At 43.4% G+C, this 13,102-nt stretch overlaps 1 protein-coding gene across 2 annotated transcripts in view; it reads right to left on the reverse strand.

Annotated features, from left to right (window-relative positions):
- Positions 1–5,079: 5,079 nt before the first annotated feature.
- nbeal2 (neurobeachin-like 2) overlaps positions 5,080–13,102 on the reverse strand; it is a 43,541-nt gene continuing 35,518 nt past the window's right edge. For both annotated transcript variants that reach the window (XM_088013955.1, XM_088013954.1), the window contains exons 42-56: positions 12,679–12,819; positions 12,460–12,590; positions 12,271–12,380; positions 12,064–12,181; positions 10,881–10,978; positions 10,464–10,577; positions 10,299–10,382; positions 10,095–10,204; positions 9,549–9,721; positions 9,343–9,437; positions 9,117–9,233; positions 7,424–7,585; positions 7,024–7,172; positions 6,498–6,633; positions 5,080–6,328 (exon numbers count right to left, since the gene is read on the reverse strand). In XM_088013955.1, the coding sequence (XP_087870081.1) occupies positions 6,221–6,328; positions 6,498–6,633; positions 7,024–7,172; positions 7,424–7,585; positions 9,117–9,233; positions 9,343–9,437; positions 9,549–9,721; positions 10,095–10,204; positions 10,299–10,382; positions 10,464–10,577; positions 10,881–10,978; positions 12,064–12,181; positions 12,271–12,380; positions 12,460–12,590; positions 12,679–12,819 (1,846 nt within the window). In that variant the 3' untranslated portion in view covers positions 5,080–6,220. The remainder of the gene's footprint in view (positions 6,329–6,497; positions 6,634–7,023; positions 7,173–7,423; positions 7,586–9,116; positions 9,234–9,342; positions 9,438–9,548; positions 9,722–10,094; positions 10,205–10,298; positions 10,383–10,463; positions 10,578–10,880; positions 10,979–12,063; positions 12,182–12,270; positions 12,381–12,459; positions 12,591–12,678; positions 12,820–13,102) is intronic.

Below are 13,102 nucleotides of genomic sequence, written 5' to 3' on the forward strand. Positions count from 1 at the left end.
TGCTCTGGTCACGTTAATATTTTTGACGTTTATGTAAAAACTGTGCGTGGTGGAAAAACAGTACTACTGTGACTGAGAAGCACGGTGATGGCAGCGTCCTGCTGTGGGGATGTTTGAGCGGAGCTAGTGTGAAGATGGATGTAAATGCAATACAACTCATGAAGAAATCCTGTTGGTGGCCGCAAAAGAAACTTACAGTCGGAGTTGTAATGGATGAGTTTGGACGAAAAAGGTCTTCGTGTGTTAGGATGGTCCAGTCAAATCATACTTTTAGAAAACCCGAGACATTTTTGCTGCATTTTTGCAGTAAAACTTGGTTCCGCAGATTTTTGACTCAAAGAGGGTATCATTAGCAAGAACATTTCTAAACCCATCAATTACTTACTTTCTACTTTACCTTTGACTTGTATAAACTAGTATGACTCTCTAATTCCCAAAATATCCTCTACTCAAAAGCGAGCTTTGATATTTTCAGGATTTAAGCTTCGCAGTAAATGTCCATCTTCTGGTAAAACCTCTCATTGGTTGGAGGGGCTGGGGCATTGCTTTACAACCCCTTGAGGCGTTCTTACACGCAGCTGTGACCTGCTGTTATCTGACACAAAGAGGAACACGTGAATAGCACAAGACCGCTCCCGAGGACTGCAGCGATGTTTGATCTTTGCAATTCAAAAGATTAGAAACCAACGCAGGGTGAATTACACACCTTGTAAATTCTCCTGAGTGCATCCCAGGGGGGGCAGAAGGACTTCAGAGAAAAACAAATGTGGGGGAAGATCTCTCAGACACAAAATGACCTAAACTTCAAAGCATGCTCAGGGAAGAGGAGAGAGCAAGAGGATGTTTCTGCTTGCATAAAAACTCTGATGAACTCACGTCAATGGCAGCTGGTTTCTTTAACACAGCATCTGAATTTAGCACATTTCTTTCTTTCTTTTTTTTTTTTTAAACTTGTGCTAAGAAGGGAAGATTTCTGCAACGCACCCAAGGTTGACACTTTTAATACTGTCCTGTAATCCTGTAGACTTAAGAAAATATTAACTGGAAAAGCAGAATGGAAATAAAAAAAAAAAAAGCCCAACATACATATTCTGGTATATTTCCGTGAGGCGACAAGACCTCAAACAGAAAAAAGGTCGCAGGGTTCAGCTAAACCAATCTGGACATTTTCCTCAAATTGAACAGAAAGTAAAGATCTTGAGGTAAAATCTGAGAAAGATTCAGCTCAGATGAGGCGTGAAATCCTGCCTAGTGAACTGGGTTCTATGATTGTCTAAAGTGGTACCATAAAAACATGAGTTTTAATGTATTTTAACCCTTTTCCTCTTCCAAGTTCCCAAACTTTAACTGGGCCTTCATCAGCATTTCTATAAGGCTTTTCTGGCTGCTTTTAATTTCACCTACGCACCTTGACATATAAGGCTTTGAAGAAAAGATTGCAAAGCTTAAGGCTTGTCACAAAGTTACAGTTTACATTCCTTTAGTTGAAAATCGTAATTAGTTTTGCATTAAAAGAAAAGCATATTTTATCACCACCAACATCATCTGGCAACAGAAGGATGATGCCCCTCTCAGGTCTTTAGCTGTTGATAAAGAAGTGGAAAAAGTTACAAGACCGTTTTGGGCCTTCGGGAAATGAAGGCCGTTTAGCACGGCATGTCATGTTTTCAAAAAAAAAGCACAACGACTCTCACCGTTCCATTTAAGGAAACAATCCAGTTCGCAAGAATCTAATTTTACTCTGAAACCACAGGAAAACAAACAAGCAATTGATAATCAGAAATTCACATAAATCAGCAATTCCTGTCTTTATCATCTAATATTGTAAATCATCCAGCAGGAGCCAGGGCTCGTGTATCAATGAGAGGGCCGAGTTCCTCTGTAGTCTCAGTTGGGTGTGTGCGTGAGCTGATAAGTCCGCTGCGAGAAGCAAAAAGAAAGAGATAAACAACTTAAACCGTGAGCCACTAGAGGCCAAGACTGAATGATATTTGGTGCAGTTGCAGCTGTTGGACTAACTCCAAACTGTGATAAAGGTCAAAACAGTGATGAAGTGAAAATGTCTATAGAAACGCGCATTTAAAATTTTATTTAAGAATCACAACTTTTCCTGTAAGTACATTTATTTTGTGGTAAAAAAAAATAAATAAATCCACTTCATAAACAATGATTGCACAACTGGTTCTGTTTTTAGGGATGCTAACTATGACTTTTTTTGATCAGTAATCTGTTGCCTCAGGTTTTCTGGGGATATAAATATGATATTTGACACATGGCTAATTTCTTTTAGCAAATGTTCAAAACAGGAAGGACAAATAAACATGCCATTTCAACAAGAGCACGTCTGCGCTGATCATCACAAGTCAGGAAACGGCTTCCTATGTCTAAAGTCAGAGAAATAGTTTACATGACTGCGACAAACGAAGCTGGTTGAGGACCCAAGTTTATCCTACCAAAGGTGATGAAAACACCTCTGAATCTTACTGTGTTAAAGAATGGTGTGTGTGTTTTAGGGTCACCAGGCGAGAAGAGTCAGACTCCATCTGGATGGTGGCTCCTTGGAAACACAGTTTCTGTCCAAGCTAACACCAACTTTAACCCTGTAGAGTTTGATAAATGTCACCACACTGTATCCTTTAGTATCTCATTAGTTCATCCCCCTCAGCCTGCTCCCCTCTGGTCTGGAGGAGTGGGCAGAGTGGGAGAGGGGAAGGCTGCTGGATCAATGAAAAACACAGGGCCACAACTGAGAGAGAGGTGTCAAGCCGTCCCCCTCCTCTGTCAGGGCGAGCACAACCCTCCTAATGCTCGATTGGGGGTCTAGTTTTACCACCCACTTCTGCTCCCCCATCCCATCCTCCCTCCACTGCAAATTGTTCCCCCACGGAGGTGTTTATAGGAAGGCTGACAGGATGTTCGGCCCATCAGGAGATCAAAGCCCCTCCCCTCCACTTCCACTCCATGCACGGCTGCTCCCCGTGACCTTTTCAACTCCAGTAAGGGTTAAAAATCGCAGACACATGCAAAGCTGTGATTACAGTAGAGAAGCTGGATGATCTATGATTGTGGCGGCGGGATCAGTTTCCCCGTCCTCAAGTAGCTCAAATAAAGGCTCAGCTTGGAGTAACAGGCCGTCTTCCTCAGGCAATCCACAGAGAAGAGGGGTATTAAGTATCAGTGCCGCAATCACTGCCTGTTTTTAACACAGTTTTCACAGAAAGAGGGAAATTTAGTTGAAGTGAAGACACATCTTTGATCAGGTAGTACGGTTTTTGATAAATGAACTATGGTCAACATGTTCCAGAGGTAAGACCTCATGGATTGTAAACAACAAATATCAAATAAAGAATCTATGGCTTGGTTTAAACTGTCTCTGTTTTCAATCTCGGATGGTCGCTCAGATGGTCTCTAAAACACACACGCACACACACACACACACACACACACACACACACACACAGAGTCCACTGTAAAAGTATTCACTCCCATTGAACGTCTCTACACGCCTTTTTCACATTATGACCACAAACCTCAACGCGTCTTAGTGGGGTTTTACGTGATGGACCGACACAAAGAAGCACATAGCTGTGAGGTGAACGGAAAATTATGGTTGTCAAAATTTTCTCCAAATAAAAATCTAAAAAGTTTGGCTGACATGGTATTCGGCTCCGCTGAGTCAGCAGTTTACTGTAACTACAGCTGCAAGAGTTTTGGGAGACATTTTTGCATAAATGCTCAAGCTCTGTAAGATTAGCTGGACAGCAATTTTAAAGTGCTGCCACAGATTCTGAGTTGGGTTTATGTCAAGGTCATTCTAACATATTAACATGTTTTAATCTAAACCAACAGATTCTGACTCTAAAAGCCCGGTCTCAGGTTTTCTATAACTTTTAACACCACCATCCTCATACTTTCAGTTTCTCCTACACATCTTTTTTAATCAGATTTCTTTCAATACTTGCTTTTTTTATTTTTTGCCACTCTCCTTTATATCAATCAATTCTCCCACCTGAGATTTGTCCCCCTGAGGCTCCACCAGAGTCACCAATGGATCCTCGGCTGCTTTTCTGACCAATGCTCTCCTTGCATGGCCTGTCGTTTCAGTAGGATTGCAGTTCTGCCATACATTCACCATTTCCTAATGCTGGAGCTGAGACGTTATAAACTTGAGGTTCTGTTTTACGACCAAACCCTGTTTTAAACTCCCCCACATGTTTATTCCTGATCCCTTTCAGGTGTTTCTTGGTCTTAATGTTTCACGCTAACCACGTTTCTCTGGCAAACCTCTGGGGCCCGTCACAAAACGGCTGCACTCGTACCGAGGTTAAATCACACGCATACGGACGCCATATACCAACTGGGAAACTTCTTGAGACACTTGGGAGCAGATTTTATTCAGGGGTATCAAAGCAAAGGTGGGCTGAATCCAGCTACACAAGGCGCTTTTCAAACATTTATTTGGAAACCGTTTTGAAAACCATGCGGCATCTTCCTCCCATTTAACAGTTACCTTGTGTTGCTCTGTCTGAAAACATAAAGTCGGGGCAGCGCGTAGCTCAGTGGCAGAGCAGCCGCACCAGATGTGGAGGCTGAACTTCAGGCAGATGTTTCTGGTTTGATTCCTGACCCTGGCTCACCCACTGCACGTCTTCCTCTCTGGTCTCTTCCTCCTGATAGGCTGCTAACGTTTTGCTACAAGGATTTTGTGGCCCTTGATCACTAGTGGCGTAAATAAATATGAATTAAAAAACAAAAACACACCTGAGGTTTTGTGGTTGTATCATGACAAATTGTTAGGATGTGAATACTTTTCAAGGCAGTGTAATTTCCAACAGTAGATTGTGTTTTCTTAATGTAGCTTCCCTTGTGTTTTTGTGAAAACGGCAGCTAATTTGTGGTCTTTTCTTTTTCTACCAACAAGACAATAAAAGAAAGAAAGAAGAAAAGAAAGAAGGAAGGAAAGAAAGAAAAAAATAGACAGGAAGCAAATTCCCCCAGCGTTAGACTGCTTAACTTGCTGCAGTCATCGCGCCATTCTTTAGATGTTCTCTCACTGCAACGGCAACAGAGGCGAATAACTTCACGCGGATAATAGTTTACTCATGGCTTCACTCAGAACATCTCTTCCATACCTGAGTCACAGTGAAGCGGAAAAGTGTCACATCTTACAGTAAAATCATTGATTGGAATTCAGTGTTTATTATAAGGCCCGGGAGTGGAGGAGGGGGAAAAAAAAGAAAAAAAAAAAAGGCACTTACTCGATAAAAATCAAACAAGGATACAGGCATGTGGCAAAATGCAAAAACGCTAAAACCGTCAAATTAAGCTGTTCATAAAGGCCGATTGTGTGTATAAGGCAACAGAAGGCTCTCTCTCTCTCTCTCTGTGACACGAAAGCTCAATTGTCATTTTTAAAACGTGAATATCTTTCACATACTCGACTATTAAAGCAGGGCTGCTTTAATTGTAACAGGTTTTAATTTCTCAGAGCCTAAAAAAGGAATGCAGACCCATAAACTGCTGCAAGTCGAAGCATCTGTCAAACACTAAAACCCACAACACAGCAGAGGTTCACAGGCTTTCTACAACCCCCCGCCCTCCCTACGCTCCCCTCTTGTGGCATTCACCAGTATTGCAACGTGGAAATCTCGAGAGACGTCTACTGCAGTTTCTTTCTTTTTTTTTTTTTTTTTTATGTGTGTGTCTTTCAAGTTTCCAGGAGTTTTAAGATCCTGTTGCCAATCAATGGCTTTAGGAGGTTTTTTTAAAAGTGTGCAGAGATCCCAGCGGTGGCTCTGACAACACAAAAGTTGGAGTTGTGCATGGTGCTCGGGGTGGGGAGAGGTGAAGGTTGTGGTAATTTTCACTGCGTCACTTCTGTCTGAGTCCAAGTGTTCATCAAAGTGAGTCATTCCGCTGAAATGTGACTCAGAGTTCACGCGGTCCATCGTGAGTTTATAGCCTGAAAGACCCTCCCGGCCCCGAGCTCTTCCACCAGAAACGAGACGAACAAGGCCACTCTTTGGATTGATGCTGATTGAAAACAGCACACCTGCTAAAGGAATCTCCAATAAAATATAACATTTAGGAATTTTTTTTTCTTACAAAGTGCTCAGTGTATAATTTCTCTCCCAGAGAGATATCAGTGGCTTATAAGTAAAGTTCCCCCAGTTTTTTGTTGTTGTTGTTTTTAAGGGAAGTCCTCGCGCCGCCGTTCCTCTTATTTGCTGACGTTCTCCGCAGGATTGTACTCGGTTTCCCCCGCCGACACCTGAGAGATGCGGCGTGTGGAGCCCCACAGGCGACGGGAGAACTGTCCGGAGCGAACCTGAGAACAGGAGAGAACGTGGATTTGATTCACATGGGATCGGTTACACCAATTACACAGTCGTCTGAAAAACTTAGTTCTCAACAAACGCGCTGCGTATAATTATCTTCCTCCTCCCCTCCTTCGCCTCCTTTTCCATCTCGCACACTCTTGAAGTTTGGCTTCTCACCTCTTCAGGCTTCCCTGCCCCCACCACTATTAGCTTCCCGTCCTCCAGTCCCACGAGAATGTGGCTGAACTCTTTAGTGACGGACACACTCCTCACAGGAACCCTCAAGGCCAGCGGCGTTATCAGAGAATCCAGGCTGCGAAACGGGGAGATGTTAGAGCCGACTTATCTTAAAGAGTCCTTCGTGGAATTATTCAGCTAAATAGATTCAACAAAAAGTATCATAAGTAAATAAATACATAATATTTTTTTAAAAATATGTGCTGTGTGGATGCTTTTCTTCAACAGAGAGAGCAAACTTGGTCAGCCTGATTGAGCCTTTCAGATGTTTTTCTAAAAAACAAATCTTTGAAAAAAAAAAAACCCACATGCAGCGTTTTACTTTCCATTTCACAATCATGTGTCGATTTTTGTCGGTTTATCATAAAATCCAAATAAAAACACACACCAATGTAATTACGACTAAATGTGAAATGGGACTTTGAGTAGCTTTTGAACATAAACGGCTTATTCGAAAAGCCTCTACCTGAATAAATCCCGGACGTGGAGGCTGCCCTGCGCCGTCCCCAGGATGACGTATTCGGACACCAGGTGAAGCGCGGTCATCTGCTCCTCCATGGTGAAAGACGACATCAGGCAGCCGTTCACAGAGTAAACATGAACCGAGTGCTTGCCCTGAAGGAATAGGCACCACATGAATACCAGTTGAACTGCACCGCTCTTCTTTAGTGCAGTAGTAAAAATGTATATATTTTATTATGATTGCATGCAATAGACCAGCATAAAAGAAGCACACATTTGCAGGAGAAACATTATGCAAGGTTGGCGAAACATCTGTTAAATGCAAAACAGATCAAAGCTCGAGGTTTAATCTGTGACAAACTGCGAAAAGGCTCAAGGGGGAGTGAATACTTTTCTTCACGCACCTTCCTGTGAGGGCGTTCCTCCTGAGACGTCTGCACCACGATGTGGCCTTCCATCCCGACCTGGAGCGCGGTGATGGGGGCGCTCACGTTGCTGTCTCCCGGAGGTCGCAGAGTTCGGAGGTACTGTCCCCGTCGCACTGTGTGCACAATCACAGTCCCGTCCTGGGAAGGAAGCAAAGCAATAGGCAGAGAGGGTCAGGAAGCATGCAACAGCTGCTCACACGGATAGACCATTAAGAGCCTTCAGCATGTGTGCAGACCTCAGAGGAAGCATAGTGACTCTTAATAGTTTTCTGTTTATCATTTTTAATTTGGTGGCGGTATTAAGGGACGTAATGAAATGGCGGATGGTCTAGGAGAGAAAAGACTTAGGAACGCAGTGTAACCTGGTAACAGCAATTCCTCCTGATTGGGTTTCCTTCCTCCACCACATAAACCTTCTCAGACTTCAAAGACCCACATTTTTGCCTAATCAGCCTTTATCTATCACTCCAAGGCTCCACTTTCTTTGCCTAATTTGGTCATTTCCAACCGTACGAAAACAAGATAGCGCACAGTCGCGAAACCAACGAGTGATGTCATGGTTACAGCACACGTCTCTTTCATACAGAGTCGTCTTAGGATCAGCTAAAAACGTCGCTTTTCTACACGTGTATTTGTACTGAGCAGCTAATGTGTTCAGTGACTCACTACTGTCGTCTGAGTTGTTGGATTAAGATGTTACTGCTTAAAAGGTTCGGTGGAAAAGTCTGAAAACTCCAAGCTGTTCGTGTGGAGGTCAGGGTTCCTGAAGATCTCACATCCTAACACTGCTCACTTTTCCAGAGTTCTCAGTTCTGTTTTTACTACATTTTCCTAAAAAAAAAAGAAGAAGCAGTCTTTCAGGGAAGAAAGGGAAGGACGGATGGATGGATGAACGGATGGTATACACATGTTCTTCTTTATTTGCTTAAATCTGGAAAATATTTAAACCCAATTCCAGATTTTTTTTTCATACTGCCCGGGAACGCCGATGAGCAAACGTATACAAACGTTGCATTTTATTTTTTTGCATGACACCTAATCTAATTTTAACGTGAGGCTGCTTTGGTCTCTAATCGACGAGCTGAAATGACCAAAGTCATTTTACCTAAGAAGTTCAGAAACATGTGCTGACAATTCGGTTTCCTGCGGCAGCAGCTCGCACACGCAGCGTGCACAGGAACATTTTCTGCTGCAGATGCTTTCCCAGAGTGAGTTACAGGGCACTGGGGAACATCCATCTGGAGTACAGAGAGTGCAGGATGGGATGTAGAAAGTTCGCAGCGCAACACGGTTTCTTTTTCAGCAGGGCAAGAATACCGGGTATGGCTCCTATTACATATTGCATATATTATGTGTTGACATTGATGCAACATGCATCTGAGTGTGTCCAGAAAGGAAGGACCACCTACGTCAGCTTTAGCCGCGTCACAGAACAACTGGCATCTTGTTTGTTAGAGACCCTCCAAGCTGCAGGAGGCATATTGTAAATATTTGGCTCGAATAGACAAAGCTGTATTGTTAAACACTCCAGAAACCTGTTGTTGATTGGGGAAAAAAAAAAAAAAAAAAAAAAAAAAACACAAGCAGGATGTGAAACCCGGCATCGAGATTTCTAAAACGACATTTCAGTCTCGGCATCTTCTCGTGCTGAGCCGTCACCATCTCTGACCTTTGACCCAGAGACAGCCATGTCCAGTTCGGTGCTGATGGCCACACAGGTCACCTCCTGGTCGTGTCCGCAGAGGATCTGCACAGGCCGAGGCGACAGGCCGCTGGAGAATCCGCCCTGCGGTACGATTAAAAAAACAAAAACAAACAAAAAAAAAATGGTGAATACACGTTTGATGGCTTCCCTTTCAGTGCGAAGTCTGTCTGGAGGGCGCAAAGATATTCACCTGCTGCAAAACCTGCCACACTATGCAGGACGTGTCCCTTGAACCAGAGATGAGGTAGATGCCACACAGATCCAGAGCCAAGCAGGTAACGACATCTTTACGAAATACACACACACACACACACACACACACACACACAAAAAATCACCTCATGCCAGCGAAGAAAAGAAAGAAACCTTTCTCCGTGTGCTACGAGAAAAGCTCACCGATGTGCCGGCAGATCCTGCCCACCAGCTTTCCTTTGCCCAGCTGAGTGACGCGCAGGCTGCAGTCCCAGTGTCCCCCGCTGAACAGCAGACGGCCGTCGTTGGACACCACCAGCACCTGAGCGCTGAGCTCCACTCCCGGAGAGAAAGGCCCCGCCAGGAAACGCTGAGTCCTGCAGAAACAAAGGCAGGTTGAAGCGAGCTCAAGACCAGAGACTCTGTTGGGATCTTAACGCGACCAGGATTCAGATTGGATGAAAGTAGAATCCGTCGTTCAGAGGTCATTGAACAGGATTTGGATTTTGTTTTGTTTTTTTCCCCACAATTACGACCATGGAGGACTTCTGCCAGGCTTAGTGGGGCCGAGCTCGGGAGTCACATGAAAGGAGCAGCCAGTTTGTTGTCTGAACCGGATCGTGTTGAAGAAAATCAACTGTGCATCAGGGAGAATATCACATTTTCCCCTTTTTGTGGAGCACATCTGCGACCCACACTGCATGACAACCAGACAAAACGACAACATGCAGCATGCTTAAACTCACTCACTTTGGATTGGTCATCGTTGGATCTTTAGTGAAAGTGAAGTAGTTTTTGATGTTTTTGTCGTATGGAAGCCAGCTGTGTGTCCCAATCAAGCCACTTGAACTTACAGTCACCTGTACAGAAGAAAGCGACTTGGCATCAGAATAATAATAATAAAAAGGCTTGTAAAATGATTACTGCTGTAACCGAGCTTCGTTTGGACGTTACCAAGGTGTCTGAGCCTTGCATGATGGAGTGATTCTGATTCTTTGGTACCAGTGCTTGAACCAGAGGAAGTCCGTCACTAACCACCTGAGGCAGACGTGTAAATGAATGCAGTGCGTCGTTCGACTATTAAAATCAGCGGAATCGGATGAGCACACGAGTTCTCACCTCCACGAATGGCCGGAGTTTGCCGAGGTGTTCGAAGATGTTTGCCGGTAGAGTGTCCAGGCGGGCCTGCCGCCGTGATGCATTCTGGGCCGTCATTCGAGGAGGGTGAGGCTCCTGATCGGAGACAAAGATTACAGAGAAACACTGTCATTTTCTGATGCAGAGTTACAGACGGATGCATTTCTAAAGCTGAAGTGATTCAAATCTCTAAAAGAGCTGAAATTCGGATCTTTTTAAAAGCCTGCAGGACAGTTACGCCCGAAAGGCGTTAATTTGGTTGGTTGAAACAATATCACTGGACTATTAGGCTAAATGATGCAAGAATGCTCTGCCATTATTAATTTGTAGATTAGGATAGATTATATTAAAAAAATGTTAACTAGGGACATTTTCTATTTTCTCTTTCACTCAATGTACCTTAAGCAGCTGACAGGGAGTCTGTCCAAAGTTGCTGATCATTCCTTCGAAGGCTTTTCGATCCGTTTCATTGGAAATGGCGTCCAGATCGACAGCACCTGCAACAGCCAATAAGACAATTATTAACCTTTTCTCAGAGAAAAGTGAGATATTTAGGGGTCAGATACAACTTTTTCATAAGTTTATGTAAAGCAATTTTCAGACAAGAAGTCTTAAAATGAATCAATATGTATTTTCCTTATTATTATTGTTACCATTATTATTTTCATCGTTATTTCAGAGATATATGTATGTGTATTTACCCTACAAAAAGATTGGAAAACAAGCAATTCAAAATGTATCTTGATCTTCAAAAGTTAAATTAAAAAAAATAAAATAAAAAAAAATAAAAAAAGCTAACCGCCTAAACTGGCCTTTATCCACAATCAAGAGATGCAATTTAAAAGCTTAAAGCGACTCAAACGTTACCCAGCTTTATATTACCGCCATGCACAGTGAGAGTCATGACTGGAGATCTAAAAACGGCTTTACACATGTTTAGAGTGTAATAGGAAACAAAAACATGGTTAAAGTTACATTTCAGTCTGAAAACCGGACATATAACAAAAACCCCTCAGAGTCAAAGCGTTCTCATAAAAGGTCATATAAACATGTTAGCAAAAGATCAGCGGTGTCATAAAATTTTGGATGAAAGTGGAATTTAGTTTAAGGCCAACTGAATATTGCTCTGGTTTTAAGTTTAATGACAACAAAACAAACAGATTTTCTTTTTGATGTTTCTGCATTGTTACTGTTTGTCTGCTGAAACTGAGGAAGCACTACCACACAACTCATTTTTTCCCTTAGTCATTTTTTTAATTTTTTTTTTTTTTCCCCATAAGTCCCAACGGGAAGCAAACGAACCCAACAAAGAGTTAAACTGAATAGCCGCCAACACGAGCAAATCGGTCCTTTATTCACTTTGTTTGTTTAGCTCATAATTTGCTGTTGTGAACCTAAAAAGGCTCGTTCAGGAACACAGAAACAACAAAGCGCGCACAAAAGAATAGGAACGATTACCCTTTGCAGACTCAGGAAAAAAAAAACACTTCACATGTTTTCCTTTCCACTTAGCAAGGATCACCACAAAAACACTGCAGTTTGTTCATTTGTGTCCTCACAAAAGTCCTGATTGCAGCCTTACCCTCATAAGTGCAGTAGTAGAAAACATTAAGCGCCTTCACCGCCTCCTCTCCTCTCTGCTTGCATCCAAAGATGAGGTTGATCCACTCGTGGAGGTGGGAGGACACGTGTTCGGACTCCTGCAATGTCAAGAGTCGCTTTCACGCTGTAACTCTGGTGGCAGATGCATGACTGAGTTTTATGGCTCTGTGCGTTGCCGGTGACTCACCAGGGCTTTCATGTGTTTCCTGATAAAGTCTTCCCTTGATGTCGCCCACGGAGGCAGCAATACATCTGCCACCAGGTCCTGAGACAACTGCAAGCGGCCCAAGTCGAAGCCTAGCAAAGAATTGAAATGGATTAGCTTTCACGCCGCAGCGGACGTCCCGGAACGGCGCAGGGTTTTGCCGCTGCTCACCATTCATGTTCTGCAGGAACTCCGGGAAGTAGAAGAACTCCGGGATGAGCTCTTTGACATCGGCCGGGCTCTCCATGCGAGCCTGCCAGGCCGCCGCCACCGAGTGGAACTGTCTGTCTGCGACGTCGAACCTGAACGGCGGGCGACACGTGGCGCCGTGAGAACGGAGAACGCGCGATAGAGCTGGGAGATATGACACGGCGGTGCCGCAGTCCTCACCTGCCGCTCTGCAGCTGGATATGCAGGGTGGTGAACGGCTCCATGCGGATCATGTAGTGCATGACTCCTGCTGCGTTAGAGTAGTGTGTGCCATAGTGGAATTTCTCGGTGGTGCCTGACGGGTCTTCAAAGCTCTCGTACCTGAAAAAAAACAAAAATAGTTGTTGGGCTTTATTAACTCAAGAAAAAAAAAGAAAAAAGGATAAAATTGTGCACAATTTTGTTATTGGAAATTCATTAAAGCAAGGCTGAAATGATCATGAACTGATTATTGAGATAATCGTCAACTAATTTAGTAATCGATTAATGGTTCACCGCAGCATACATGCTCATAAAAAGACCAAATTCTTTTTATGAGCATGTATGCTCATTCAAATTCTATAAAAAAAATCATTTTGCTGTCCAATTATTAAAACATAATCAG

The sequence above is a fragment of the Poecilia mexicana genome, unplaced genomic scaffold (genome assembly GCF_051168715.1).
Source record: "Poecilia mexicana isolate PSO_F unplaced genomic scaffold, ASM5116871v1 scaffold_16, whole genome shotgun sequence".
NCBI lineage: Eukaryota > Metazoa > Chordata > Actinopteri > Cyprinodontiformes > Poeciliidae > Poecilia > Poecilia mexicana.